The following is a 15,473-nucleotide window of genomic DNA, read 5'->3' on the forward strand; positions in this document are numbered from 1 at the left end:
TAGTCTGTGATATCATTAAAGAAATACATACGAAGATTATGTAAAATGAAATTGGCGCCAAGAAAATTTGAACGATTAAAGGAAATTTAACAAAGCATTGTACCCTGCCCAAAACATCTACTTATGATTACTTCCAAATACTTACTGAGTGAATCATCTGAAGACAGTATTTTTCTTTTTCTCTTCAGTAAATCTTCATTATCAAAAATGGGCCCCTATTAAACAAATAATGATGTGGATAATAAAACTGCTCTCTTTTTTTATTTTTGGAGAGGAGGACATTTTTATACAGAAACAAACATGAAATTTTAATGACGATGAGTAGTATTTATAATTATGGGGGTGAAAATCAGCAAGACCTACTTTAAACTATTCACTTTATAGTCATTCCTTTTGCCCATTTTAAGATCTAGAATTAACATAAAATAACTCTCATATTTTTAAGGACTGAACTCTGATCAAAATTAAAGCACAGGTTAGCACAGATGTTTCAAAGTGAACCTGAAAATATAGTGGCTCCTAATTTCCCCAACTAGAATTACTAAACTCCTCATGTATATATGCCAGAGTTCTCCCTATATTCTAAACATATGAGAGGTTGAAATAATAATGGTTTCTAGAAATTAAATGATACATAAAAATATGTTTTGATGAACAAATTTACTGTGCTACTCCATCTTGCTCATTTTCCTTCAGACTCCTAACTGGTTACTGAGAAATTACTCTAATATTTCTAGCCAAAGTCTTAATAAGACCACATACCAGTAGGCACAGACCTAGCCTGGGCTCTTTTCAGACAAGGGGCTCTGAAAAGAAAGAATGGGGAAACCATGCTGAAATATATTCAATCAGTATGTACCAGCCCCAAATTCTTACTGTGCATGCTCAAAGGACTACAAATATGAATGCAACATAATTTATGTCAAATGTGTTTACATACATAAATGAAAACTATATACACAGAGTTTTCATGCAATAGTTTTCATACATCCGGGAATTCTTTACCAACCACTCCTGGCTGCGGTACAAATTTCAGTTATCAAGAGAGTATCAGCAGCAAAACACAGAACATAATCCTAATTTAACTTACCAGCGAATTAGAATGCCTTTGCAAATTTGGAGAACAACGTTGCAACGCATGGTCTCGGTAAAATTCTCCTACACTAATTGAATTTGATTTCTTTTTCACAAGAAATGAGCCTTCACTTCCTATTTTGAAATGATAAAATAACATGTAGGTAAGTATTATTCAAGCATGGATGCTAGTACATTAGTTCAATGATGGAAGATTAAACATATTTTTCTTAAAGGAATGTAGCATCTTTAAAATAGAAATGAGAAGCCATGTTGGGTTTTCGCTTTAAAAACTCAACTCCATTTTTTTCATCCATAAATATTTATCAAATGGCTTTCACAGACTAGACACCCAGTAAATGGCAGATAATGACAAAGAAAGAAAAATCCATGCCTCCAAGGAGCTCATAGTCTAGTAGCAAAAAGCCAAATAAATGAAAGATTACACATGCTGTAACAAATACATACGTGCATAGAAAACAGAGAAAGTTCATACACAATGTTACTCCTTTCTGTTTCTCTGAATTTTTCTCATAAAATTTTCAAGTCTTACTTTAAATAAATGACATTTAAATTATTTAACATTCAACAATCTTGAGAATATCTCTAATTTGAATTTCATATTTCATGGTTTCTTTTATAGGGTTTCTTTTATATAAATAAACACAAGTTTAGCTGGCAATAACTGTTTGCGTTATAAGGGATCAGAAGAACATTAAAAATAATAAATTTTTAAGAAAATTAGGCTTAACAAATATATCATATTAAGTAAATAATGTAGGTGCATTTGTGAAAAATTGTTTATAAGATTTTAAATTCAACAACTCTTTATCTTGGAAACAGAATTGTATCAAAAAGAAGTAGTAAATTCTACATATCCATAAATCAACTTTATAATGTTTAGTATCAATCTTGATACAAACGCATCCTGCCTGGTTGATTATTCAAATTTAACTAATTCTATAATTTATTTTTATCCTTAGGAATTTTTATAAAATAGAATTCATAATTTAATTACATTTGTATATCTTATAAAGATTATGAAATTTTCATAATTGCCCCACTTTACACATTTATAAAAGGTCTATTAGCACATTATTTGTACAAGTAACATAGTGCATTTTATAATAATTTTATTTTAACATTTCTAATGTTTTTCTTAAAAATACTTGAAGAGAGTTCTTTCAGGCATGATGTAGTAAAAAGCAAGAACATAGCCTACTCCCATAAATAAGAAAATTGCACAAATATATTAAACAACTGGATTCAGACATTGGGTAACAGATAGCACAGAACTATGGGATGCCAGAAAGAAGGGAAACAAAATATTCCAGCCCTATGATCGCCCTGCCTTCTGCCTTGAGACAATCTAAGGGCCACAGACAGATGGAGAAGAAATTTAAACAAAGTTTGGTAGCTTTCCTGGTATGAGCAAATGGAGATCAACATTCATGAGGACTGAGGTAGCTGGCAGTTCTGGGGCAGTTATGGATAAAGAACTCTAGCAATCTGTGTAAGGGTTTCTGGTAGATAGGCACTGCAAGAAATGTAAAAGGGAATTCTTCCAGAAGAAGCAAAGAATACTAGCTACAATAACACAAAGACGATAATTCATCAAAATATTATAATTCTTAATGCTCGTGAACCCAATCATAGAGCAAAATATTCAAAGCATGAACTAAAAGAACTCAAAGGAGAATGAACAACCCCACATTTACAATGTCAACATTTCTTTTTCAAATACAAGTCGAGTGAAAAATCAGTAAAGACATAGAAAACTTGAAAATGACCAAATAATTTGACTTAATGGACTTGACCCAATGACAGGCAAATACACTTTCTTTTCAGTTGCACGTGGAACATCAGTAACACAGACCATGCAACAGTGCACAAAGCATGTTTCAATAAATGTAAAAGAACAGAAAGCATCAGGGTAGGCTGTCCAACCATCAAAAAAGAGTAAAACCAACAACAGAAAGTTATCCAGAAAAATCTCCAGATGTTTGGAAAATAAATGGCATGCTTCTAAATAACTCATGAATCAAAGAGGTAACAAAAAAAATAGAAAAATTTAAAAATTTAATGAAAATAGAACACATACAAATTCTGAAATGTGGTAAAAGTAGTGTTTAGTAGGACATGTGCAGCCTTAAATCTTTATACTATCAAATAAGAAAGGTCTAAGAATCAGTGTTCTAAACTCCCAAGTCAAGAATCTATAAAAGAAGAGACGAATTTAAAAGATAGAAAAGCAAATGATAAAAAACAGAAAAAAAAAATCAATGAAAAAGGCCCAAACAACAGAAAAAAAAATCAATGAAACAAAAATCTGATTCTTTGAAAAGATTAATAAAATTGATAAACCTTAAGCTAGAATGAATAAGAAAAAAAGAAGAAAAGACACAAATTACCATAGTCAAGAGTAAAAGATGGTATCACTACAGATCCTTCAAACATTAATAAAACAACAGAACATTGTTATAAATAACATTAAACATTAAATAAATTTGGCAGTGTAAGTGAAATGACATATTCCTTGAAAGTTACAAGTCACTGACTTAATAAGTAAAAGAAAATCAAAATAACTATAAGTCTATTAAAGTTATTAAGTTTACAATTTAAAATCTTCCCTCTCAAAAAAAATATAATAATAATTCCAAACCTAGACAGTCTTTGCCGGTGAATGCTATCAAACATTTAAGAAGGAAATAATAACTCTCTATGAACTCTTTCAGAAAATAGAATTAGAAATGTTTCCCAACTCATTTCAAGAGGCCAGTATTACTGTTAAAATTATAAGAACAAATGAAACTACAGGGCAATATCCCTCATAGATGCAAACACCTTAAAGTTTTAGAAAATAAAATTCAATACTACACAAAAGGGATAGTACACAATAACCAAGTGAGATTTACCTCAGGAATGCAAGTTTAGTTTCTTAACATTAGAAAATCAATCAATGTAATTGACCTAATGTTTGTTAATATACAAAATGAAGGGGGAAGTTATGACTATTTCAACGGATGCTGAAGAGTATTTTCCAACACCTGGTAATGATAACAAGGTTCAGAAAATGATGACTGGGAAGTAGCTTCCTCAACCTGATGAAGGGCATCCGTGAAAAACTACAGTTAATCTCATACTTAAGGGTGAGAGACTGAATGCTTTCCCCATAAGTTTGAGAACCAGGGAATGACGCCCACTCTTACCACTTCTATTCAACATAGTACTGGAGGTCCTAGCCAGTGCAATAAAACAAGAAAAAAAGATATACAGATTAGAAGAGAACCAGCAGATCTTCTGCATTCAGCAAATGGCATAGTTGTGAACATTAAAAATCTATGGCATCTACAAAAACGACTAGAAGTCATAAGTGAGTTCAGCAAAGTTAATGCAAATTAATCAATTGTATTTCTATGTGTCATCAGTGATCTACAGGAAATAGAAATTAAAATACAACACCATTCACAATTGTATTAGGAAACACGCAATACAAATACCATTGAAAGAATTATAAAGGACAAATCAATGGAAATATATACCACATTTATATCAAAAGACTCATAATGAATATATTAATTCCCTCAAATTAACTGATAGATTTAATTTACATAAATTATTGTTTAATTATTATTTTTTTAATTAAATCATAGCTGTGTACATTGATATAATCATGGGGCATCATTCACTAGCTTCACAGACCGTTTACCAAGTTTCACATATTGTTTAGTTATTAATTCTATAATATAAAACATTGGAAATAAATTTTTAAATTAATTCTATGTTAAGTCTATATATAGATTTAATTCATTTAAAATACCAGCATACAATTAGCTGATTAAAAACGTTTATGGAAATGCAAATAACCTAGTCTAGTAGGAATAACTTTGAAAAACACCAGAGGACTTACACTGCCTGAATTCTAGACCTACTATTAAGCTAGAATAATCAAGATTATTCCATAAGAATGATTATTATTACCATAATAATCTTATGGTATTAGCATAAGATTAAGGTATATATCAGTGGCACAGAATAAGTAATGCTAAAAAAGAACCATATCTATATGGTCAATTAAATTTAACAAAGTTGCCATTAATTCATTGAGGAACTATAGTATTTTCAGCAAATAATGCTGGAACAACTAGATATCCATACCAAAAAAAAAAAAAAATAACTGTCAACTCTTCATTGACATTATACACAAAAATCACAGTAAGGTGGTTATGGACCTAAATGTAAAAATATAGAAACTTAGGAGAAAATACCCATAAATTTGGGCTAGTAAAATGTTCTTTAAATGAGATAGAAAGAATCACACACCACAAAAGAAAAAAACTGAAAAACTATACTTCAGCAAAATGTAAAACCTCTGCTCTTGGAAAAATACCATTAAATAAAATGAGAAGACAAGTTACGACTGGGAAAAAATATTTGCAAACATGTATCTGTCACAAGTTCTATCTAGAACATATAAAGAACTCTTGTACTACAATAATAAGACAACAGCCCTCTTGAAAAGAAAATATTTGAACAGATATTTCACAAAGAAATTGTATGACTAGGAATAAGAACATGATAATATCCTCCATATCATTAGTCATCAGAGGACTGAAAATTAAACTCGAGTGAGTTAGGATTACACCTCCACTAGAATGGCTAAAATTAAACCAACTGACAATACTAAGTGTTGACAAGGATACAGAACAATCAGAATTCTCACGTGCTGTTCGTGGAAGTATAAAGTAGTACAACCACTTCAGAAAACAGCCAGACACAGAAAAGTCCACACTGTGTAATTCCATTTGTAAAAAACTAGAGAAAACACTAATTTAATCCATAGTGGTGGAAAACAAATAAGTGATTTCCAGAGGCCACAGAGAGAGGGACATTTTTCTGTTCAAAGACTTTAGAGGAACTTTTGGGATGACAAAAATGTTGCACAACTTGATAGCAATGATCACTACATAGACATATAAATTTTCAAAGCATATGGAAATGCGGAGTTAGAGTGAATGCATTTTATTTTACATAAACTATATCTAAATATGCTTAATTTTTAAAATGACTTGGACTTGCCATAAATCAGCTTAGACTCTTACTTTTTCCTGTCTCAAATACCTTTATTCTATGACCCAAAGTTTTCAGTCATACTATGTTAATAAAAAAGCCTCTTGCCCCATTTTTACCAAACTGCATGTGTTAAATATGTCAGCCCTAATAATTGTCATTCTATATCTTGCCAAATTAATTTTTTAAAGTTAACTCAGATGAGTTATTAAAAAATTAATATTATTTTTTAACCATAATAAGGTAAAAATTATTAAGCATTTCTTTTTATTTTTTTGTAGAGACAGAGTCTCACTTTATGGCCCTCAGTAGAGTGCCATGGCATCACACAGCTCACAGCAACCTCCAACTCCTGGGCTTAAGCGATTCTCTTGCCTCAGCCTCCCGAGTAGCTGGGACTACAGGTGCCCGCCACAACGCCCAGCTATTTTTTTTTTTTTTGGTTGCAGTTCAGCCGGGGCTGGGTTTGAACCCGCCACCCTCAGCATATGGGGCCGGCGCCTTACTGACTGAGCCACAGGCACCGCCCAAAATTATTAAGCATTTCTATTTGCCAAACACCATCCCAGAAACTCCACATACATTTTCTCTAATTCATACGTATACATTTGCCAGATTGGGATCGCTACCATCAACAAGGTTCAGGGGCTGACACAAGTCACAAAAGGATCAAGTCAATGACAGACATGGAATCCAATTCCAGTCTGAGTTGGACTTTTAGGCTGCAGTCGTCACTGTTAACCAATGAGTCAGCATAACACTTAGCACACAGACACTTGTTGTGAGTCTTTTCATTTTTTAAACTGGAGTTAGTAAGCATAATTGTCTCCTGACAACAAACACCCTTATACCCAGGTTTTTCCAAATGAATTATATCAGGTTTTTGCTCCAGTTCCTATTGTTCAATGCCAGTGTGTAAGTAAAAACACAGAGGGAATTATTTTTTCTAATAAGTACCTTCACTATCCAGGTCATCACTTTGAGCAAACACACTATCCACAGAAGAGTCAGGAATGAAGGTCCATTCATCGAGTTTATCCAGGACATCTTCAGGAAAATTCCTGTCGCTTCCCGAGGCTGCTCCTTCTTCCACAGAACTTCTCATCTGATGTCTGAGCACCATTCTCGCCAGGGTGGATCCTATATCTAAAAAGAGAGGCCAGCAGCTTGAAAGTCAACAATTATGCAAATAAAAATATATATCATACCAAAGTTCCTTCTATGTGTCTATTCTCATGCTTCTGTAGAACTTTATGGTTTTTTCCTTCCAGTCACTTTACAATAGTGGCAAATTAAATTAAACAAAATAACAATTTACACGGAGCTTTGATGTAGATGACAATATTTAATTTGTATGAAAGGCCTGGACTTTGAAGGTTGACAGGCCTGTGTTCAAATCACAGTAACGTCATATGCAAGTTAAATTAACTCCCTATGGATCAGTGTCTTCACCTGGAAAATGAAGGGGGGATGTATACAGCATGGGGTGATGGAAGAAAGTAAAAAAAGATGCATAGAAAATGTTTAGCACGATGCTTAGAACATGTGAGATGCTAACTAAATGATATATTTATTTTTAGAAACTTTGCTGGGCAAGTCATTCTGACTTTTGGGAACTTCGATGAAATTTCAAAGTTAATATTCTTCTCACAATTTCATTTTACATTATGCTCCACTGTAGAGAAATAAGTTGGTAAAGTCTTCATTGTGCTACATACAGCCTGGAAGATTTTGTCAAATGTTACTCTCAAGGCTGACAAGTCCAGTACCACCTGGAAGATGTTTATAGCTGTGAACTCAAAATGTTCTTACTCACGCCAGTCGCCAACAGAATCATGGCTATAGCCTCCAAACAATCAAATCATGTTCGTCATTGTATTTTTTAAGTCAGATAAGACTCGTCAACAGTGAGGGCATAGAATAAAGAGGATAAAATGAATGACCCTCTGTCCCTCTCCAGTGGGCCCACAATTCCCTCCATCACACATCAAAGATTAGAGTAAGCAGGTTAGTGGTGTAACACTAGTTTAAGAATTACCAAAGCCCCACCCCCAGGCAACCAGGGAACCTATTTCTTGAGTTTTGCTCATACTCAAACATTTATGATTACCATATTCCAGTTGCATTTTCACTAACATTAATATACTACAAACACTGTTCTTATCCTTTTCGTTTCATTTAATAAAGCATTCTCTACCAGTGATGGCAAAGCATTCCCCTGCATGAACAGGCCAGGATTTATTTGAATAGTCCCTATTAAGGTACACGTAGCAGCATTTTTGTACAGACTTCCTTGTGCACCTTGACAATGTCTGTATGGTAGAATCCTGACACTCTATTGCTGCGTCAAAAAATCATGTATGTATGCTGACAATATTAAGAGTTATTGCCAAATTGTCTTCTAAAGGAGAACGATTTAAATTCATAGCAACAACATGCGAAGTGTCTGTTTCTACGTGTAGTTGGTTTATTACCAAATTTTTAATTTTTACCAATATTGATTATTTAATTCTAATTGACCATCTACTATGTGCAAATAGTATATAAGGTAAGGTTATTGACATGGACTTTACAGTGCTTCTCATCTACCCATTGATGAAAATGAAAACTTCAATGATTTGTCACTGCTGGTGGTACAGGTGGGAGATAAGGGGCTACAGGAGCCTGAGGGAGGACCCACCACCCAGACTCCACATGCGCAGGGAATATTTTCTTGTAAAAAATAACAAGGGTGCTAGGACAGGAAGAAGGAAGAGAAAGGCAGGTGAAGACGGAAGGTTAGGGAGTTAGGTAGAGAGAGTGATGCTGGGAAAAGCCTGGAAGTCAGACTGTGTGACACGTTCAAAAAAGCAAGGGAAATTCAGACTGACTGAATTTCTAGGGCCCACTGGAAGGCTGGAGACCTGGACATGTACAGGCCTCAATGTGGATGGATACTTTTCTCTGGCAGCACTCAGTTATCTGGGTGAAAGTGAGGGGAAAAGTAGACTGGTGCACTGATTGAAACTGGAGGTTTGCAAGTGAGTGCATCAGGAAAATGAGAGGAAAGCACGAGTCTTATCAGTAAGAAAGTTTTTCAAGTGAAGAGCCACAGAGTCTGCTGACTATGGAGAAGGAGACCAGCATGGGACTAAGTTAACAAAGGGAAAGCTGGGAGCTCAAGCCTTAAAAACATTCAGTGTGGTTGAGCGTGGTAGCTCACATGTAATCCTAGCACTCTGGGAGGCCGAGCTGGGTGGATGGCTTGAGCTCAGGAGTTTGAGACCAACCTGAGCAATAGTGAGACCCTGTCTCTATGAAAAATAGAAAAACTAGCCTAGCCAGCAGTCCCAACTACTCGGGGGGCTGAGGCAAGAGGATGGCTTCAGCCCAAGAGTTTGAGGTTTCTGTGAGCTATGATGCTCTGGCACTCTAGCCTGAGGCAAGAGAGTAAGACTCTGTCTCAGACAAAAAAACAACAACAACAAAAAAAACCCAATGATAACAAAAAAACCCATTCAATGTAAGAAAATAAGAGCACTCCAGATACAGAAATGTGATCAGAGGATGATTTGACATCAATATACATAAGGTATACTAACACATATGAACATAAAAGTATTTTTTAAATGTATCCCTAATTGAAATGCAAACTATGTATTAAGTTAAAAATACAAAGTATGTGTTGATGTTTTAGCATATACATTTAAATGCGTATGTATATAAGCATATAACAAGTCTAGGAAAAATATCCACAGTAATTACCTATAAGGGATAAAATATCAGTTTTATATTTTCTTCCTTATAACTTCAGTGTTTTCCTATTTTTAAAAACAAGTATGTATTACTTCAGTAATAAAACTCAGAATATGCAAAAAAGAAAAACAATGCCATAGAAAGCTCCCACTGTTTTGCTCGATTTGCATAAAATACTTATTTGCTGTCTCATAAAGAACATAATGTCACATTCAAGTACTTCACGGCCAAAATATATACACATGCATATATAGCCAAATCTGTGCAATATTTTTGGCTTAAGGAACATCAAACTGGCATGAATAATAACTACAAGACTAGTGACTTTAAAACCCAAACCGCTAAAAATGAGAATTATACAAAATATTCTTGTTGATACTTACTTGTTTGTTTTCTCAGATTAGATGTCCTATCAGGAAATAAAGGACCAAGCCAAGAAGGTTCAATTTTTCCTATACAAAATCCTCCAAGGCAAATGCTATTATTGGCCAGATCCAGGGCAAGCCTCCTTAAGAGCAAGCTGATGATCTGGCTGTCACCCTTCCCAATGCTGATAGTCAGAGCTCTCCGTATATCTTGTTCATGGGGTCCACTATTCAGCAAGAGTTCCACCAGTTTGGGACTGCTCTCTTTCTCACAGACCTATTTAAAAAAAGAAACAGCAAGCATAATAAAACCCTGGATTTTTCCTTTTTGGAGACTAGAAAAATCAAACCTGATGTGATTTTTTTATCTACACCTTAAATGTCCACTAAAACAATTAAAATAAGACACAATTAATCCTTAAAATAGATTGGGAAAAGCAGATGGGTGCCACACATACCAGACTAGCATAAAACATGAGAGTCAGTTACCGGGAAAGACAAAATCACATGGAGAAAAAGCTCATAGACTTGGGATCAAGACAGCACCCAAGCTCCACCAATTATCATTGTTGTTTTTCTTCCCCAGGCTTCTGTCTGTTCATTGAAGACATCTGGGAAACCGATTCCCTTAACACACTAAGTGCAAGCGCCCTGTCTTCATTTGTGACATGGAATAAATGACAGCAAAAATATTACAAAATTCATTAATGCCTCATACCAAGTTGTCATTACTCAGGTCTAGTTTTGCTGAACTCCTCACAAGATTCTGGGTTTCTACAAAGATAAACCTTGCATCTCAGTCTTCTGCTTGCTTCTGAATGTTATATTTTTAGAGCATGTGCTCGGGGGCATTAGCATGTGAAATGCTACAAAAACTAGACAGAAGTCTGCACTATTAGAGAGTGGTTTAATACGGACATCAGTTTTTCCAAGGGATTTGAGGGACATTTGCACGGTTAGATGACACCAACTTCATGCCCACAAGTCTCCAGGATCACCTACCATAAACCCATTCTTACTAGCACCACTACAGAGATATGACCAAATCGCCACCCCATGAAAATATTTTCTAAAACCCCTCTGTTCCGGGACGTTCCCCCAAACACAGCATGCAATTTTCAAACTTCATGGCTTTCATTTATGTTTTTTCTATAGCTCTAAAGGCCTCCCTCTGCTCTTAAGCTAGCAAAAAGATGTTCCTTCTTGAAAAAACAGCTTCAAAAACTCTGGCACAGTGAAGTTCTTGTTACCACCTCCCAGACCACACACAGCCTTCCTCCTCCAGGACCCACACCATTTGTTAGATGTAACACTCAGTCCACTGAACTAAACATATCCGTCTCTTTTCTCACTGGACTATACAGGCACGGACACTATTGAGATCTGACTTGTACTCCTAAAACTGAACACCATGCCTAGGAAATTTAATTAAAGTAACAAAATACTAAAATCCTCTTTAAGGCCCTATTGCAAGATTAGGAGGGAAGGAGGAAGGAAGAGAAAGAGGAGAGACAAAACCCAAAATACTCACAAATACCTTCTCTTATAGCCCAGTAACCTTTTTCCCTTTAAGTTATGCAATCACTGCCTACTCCGTACTAAGGCGATTTATGTTTTATCCTTTCTTAAACCCCAACACTTACACACAGAGACACACACACACTCTTAGAAAAAATATTTTCAATTATTTAGCACAGCACTTTGCATGTAGAAGACGCTCAGCACGTCTTTGTAGAAGGAATTTTGGGGGATACAAACTGTCCAAGCTGATTTAGGCATACGGTGCCTTGAGAACGTGCCGGGTGGCAGCTGCACCCAGACTCTATGGCCAGCGTGTGTGTGTCCATACCTACACGCATACGCATAGGTACATATGTATGAATGTATATCAGAAAAAAAAAATAAATCCGGCAAAAATAAGAAATAATTCCTTTAAATCTCACACAGTCGTCTTTCCCTTTAGAATAGTCACACGTTTTTTGGAAATTTCAACTTCCTGACGGGATAAAAAGAACAGCTCAAAAACACAGTTTTTATTTAAATAGTAGCAAAGAAAATTCAGAATGTAACTAAAGATTATCCAAATTATAATTTACTATTTTTTGCAATCTTCCTCTCATCTTCTAACTTAGAGAAAACGCAGCTCACAGTCAAAACCAAATTTTTCTTTCTTTTTTTTTTTTTGGCTGGGGCTGGGTTTGAACCCACCACCTCTGGTATATGGGGCCGGTGCCCTACTCCTTTGAGCCACAGGCACCGCCCCCAAACCAAATTTTTCAAACTAGTATTTGAGAGTGAATGACCCACACCCCTACATGAATCTGCCGTGGAGCCAGGAGTTTAGAGCAGGCGCTCGGGAGGCAGATTTTTCACCATTACCAGAAGATTCTGCTTAGCAAATTACTTAATCCCTGTATACCTCAATTCCTCACATGTACAATGGGGGTGAACAGGAGGCCCTCTTGTGAGGACTGAATTGTGTAAAGTGCTCAGAGCAGTGCCCACATGCAGGGAGTGCCACAGCCACAGAGGGGTTATTATTTCTAGTGTGACATCATTGCACTTATTCTTCCCACCACGATTTGATCCATCTTATCTTTAGGTCTTTACACACGCATTTACACGCTCAGTGTTAACCTTCCACATTCTCCTCTTCTGATCACGTACATTAATTACATCATGAAATTCCCCTCAGAAAGCCCAACTCAATTAACTCCCTTCTCGCTCTGAACAGACCTTAATTATACAACCTCTTGGCAAATGGGTAGTCTTGATCACCTTACTTTGCTCTGGTGCAAATAAAGTTCCTTCAAAAAAAATCCATCCACAATATTTAACCTATATTTATTATGCGCCAGATACCAATAACTTCTGACAACTAGAATAAAATCTTTAACTTTAATACATAATCCCTGGGTGTAAAGATCCGATTTTATTTTAAGAAAAGACAAAAATAAGCCCAGGACGTCCAAAAGGATATGGGAAGAGAAATAAAATAAAAAGCCTTGTGTATAGAAAGATTTGCATAAATAGGAGAAAAGTAGAAAGCATTTCCTGGGAGGAATTGGGTGCAATTGTACTTGGGGGCTTCTAGGCACTTGGCTTCCCTAATGAGCAACTCAGAAGGGGAAGTTTGTTTTTAGTTCTTTGCTTCTCCAAATAACATTAAGGCAATGATCTGTACGCAAAAGATGCACAACCAAAGGCATTAAATTATGGAGGGAAATAATTTAATTACTTTTATTAGTAGAGAACCAACTATTTTAAATGTTGCTTGCTTAAAAGGAATTAGACTAAATTTAAATAATTTGATTATTTATTTCATTTAATGCATAAAGTAATGGTGCATGACAATGAGTTACAAATTCTGCTCCTTATTATGTTAATTACTAATTAGTGCTCACGAAATCTTACTGACATATTGATTGCAATCCATCGGCAAGTGGGAAATTAAATAAAGGAAGGCTTAAAAATAAATTATTGGAGAACATAGCATTCTGCTGATTAATAATGTCTATTAGATCACTACATAATTGCTTTATTAGAAATACTACTAAATTTCTAGAGAATAGACAAGGCACCACCAAAATGCTATTATAAACTCTAACATTTATATAATTAAGACAAAGCTGAAATGTCGGTAATGCATTTTAGTAAATATTTATTGAATACTCATACATACCATTTATAAAGCAATGAATGAGACATTCATAATGATATAAATATGAGCACTGTACATTTCTTTTTCATACAGCTCACAAAATATACAACAGGTATACACATATTATCACGGACTTGCAGAAGTGAATACTAATTTTGTTTGGAGGTTTGCATGTATAAAGAGGGCTTTACCAAAGGAAGATGACTTGGGTTAGATTTTAATAGAATAGTACAACTATCAGATAAGTGTCTGCATGATTTAGGAGGGAAAGGAGAGAAGGAAAGAAAAGAAAAGCAATAGTGTTACACAACTTTGAGAGAGGCTAATAACAAGGGATGTCTGTGTGGACAGCTCCCCCCAAAGGTGTGCAGTCGCAGCCAGCATCATCTCACGCAGCCCCCCTGACAGGAGAACCCCCCAGGTAAAGCACCAACAATGGAAAATAGCTGAACAATGATCAAAACTGTGTGTTGTGTACAGTGGGTGGAAACAAGTTGTATGATGTATATAGTCCGGGACATATTTGGAACGTTATTTTTGAACCTACCAAAGTATGTAAACAGGTAGAATGGAGGCTTGGACTGGATAACACCTAAAAGACTTTATCACTTCTGAAACTGTTTTTTGTTTTGTTTTTTTTTTTGAGACACAGTCTCACTCTGGGTAGAGTGCCGTGGCATCATAGCTCACAGCAACCTCAAACTCCTAGGCTGGAGAGAGCTTCTTGCCTCAGCCTCCCAAGTAGCTGGGACCACTGGCACCTGCCACAACACCTGGCTAGTTTTTCTATTTTTAGTAGAGACAGAGTCTCACTCTTGCTCGGGCTGGTATCCAGCTCCTGAGGTCCAGCAACCCACCTACCTCCGCCTCCCAGAGGCCTACGATGACAACCTAAACCACCACACCTGGCACTTCTGAAACGCCTTGAATCCCAACGCCTACAAATCACAAGCAATTATAATCACCTGGTAAATTCTTTAAAGAAGAATAATAGAATGTAAGAGTTCCACAATGTCAGGGTCAAAAAAATAGAGAAAAGACAAAATTAAGACAATGGATAATTACCTGACAAATTAAAGACATCTCTTTTGCTTGATTGGCGTCAGCTCCCAAGAGAAGCAAGCATTCAACCATGATACTGTTGTTCTGATCACATGCTTTCTCTAGCATCAGATTTTTTAACTCATCATCCATAGCTAATTTTGCGAAGCAATTGCAACAGAGGTTTATCAACTAAAAAGGATGAATCGACAATTAGAGTCAGCTAAATACATAACCTTTAGCATGCAAGTGAAAAATACCGTACCTGATGATCCTTTTGTTCTGTGGTACTGGAAGACAAGTGATGGAATATGACTGAATCTAACGAATACTGCACCAGCAACTTGGAAAAGGAGACGGACACGTCCAGTATTGCTAAGATCGTCTGAAAGCCCTGAAACAGGACCAAAAAGAAGAACATAAAAGCAATGATGGGTGAAACAAATACATAAATAATATAAATCAGAGAGTCTTCTTTTGAATGTCAATACCTAGGCTGTCCATTTAACTATAGATATGTTTATTGG

The 15,473-nt window shown here is 35.6% G+C and overlaps 1 protein-coding gene across 1 annotated transcript in view; it reads right to left on the reverse strand.

Moving 5' to 3' along the window:
- The window catches only part of LRRK2 (leucine rich repeat kinase 2), a 155,047-nt gene that overhangs the window by 86,282 nt on the left and 53,292 nt on the right, over positions 1-15,473 (reverse strand). The window contains exons 17-22 of the mRNA XM_053557282.1: positions 15,212-15,340; positions 14,971-15,138; positions 10,263-10,521; positions 7,102-7,290; positions 1,091-1,209; positions 146-215 (exon numbers count right to left, since the gene is read on the reverse strand). Of these exons, the coding sequence (XP_053413257.1) occupies positions 146-215; positions 1,091-1,209; positions 7,102-7,290; positions 10,263-10,521; positions 14,971-15,138; positions 15,212-15,340 (934 nt within the window). The remainder of the gene's footprint in view (positions 1-145; positions 216-1,090; positions 1,210-7,101; positions 7,291-10,262; positions 10,522-14,970; positions 15,139-15,211; positions 15,341-15,473) is intronic.

This window comes from Nycticebus coucang, chromosome 12, assembly GCF_027406575.1.
Source record: "Nycticebus coucang isolate mNycCou1 chromosome 12, mNycCou1.pri, whole genome shotgun sequence".
Lineage (NCBI taxonomy): Eukaryota > Metazoa > Chordata > Mammalia > Primates > Lorisidae > Nycticebus > Nycticebus coucang.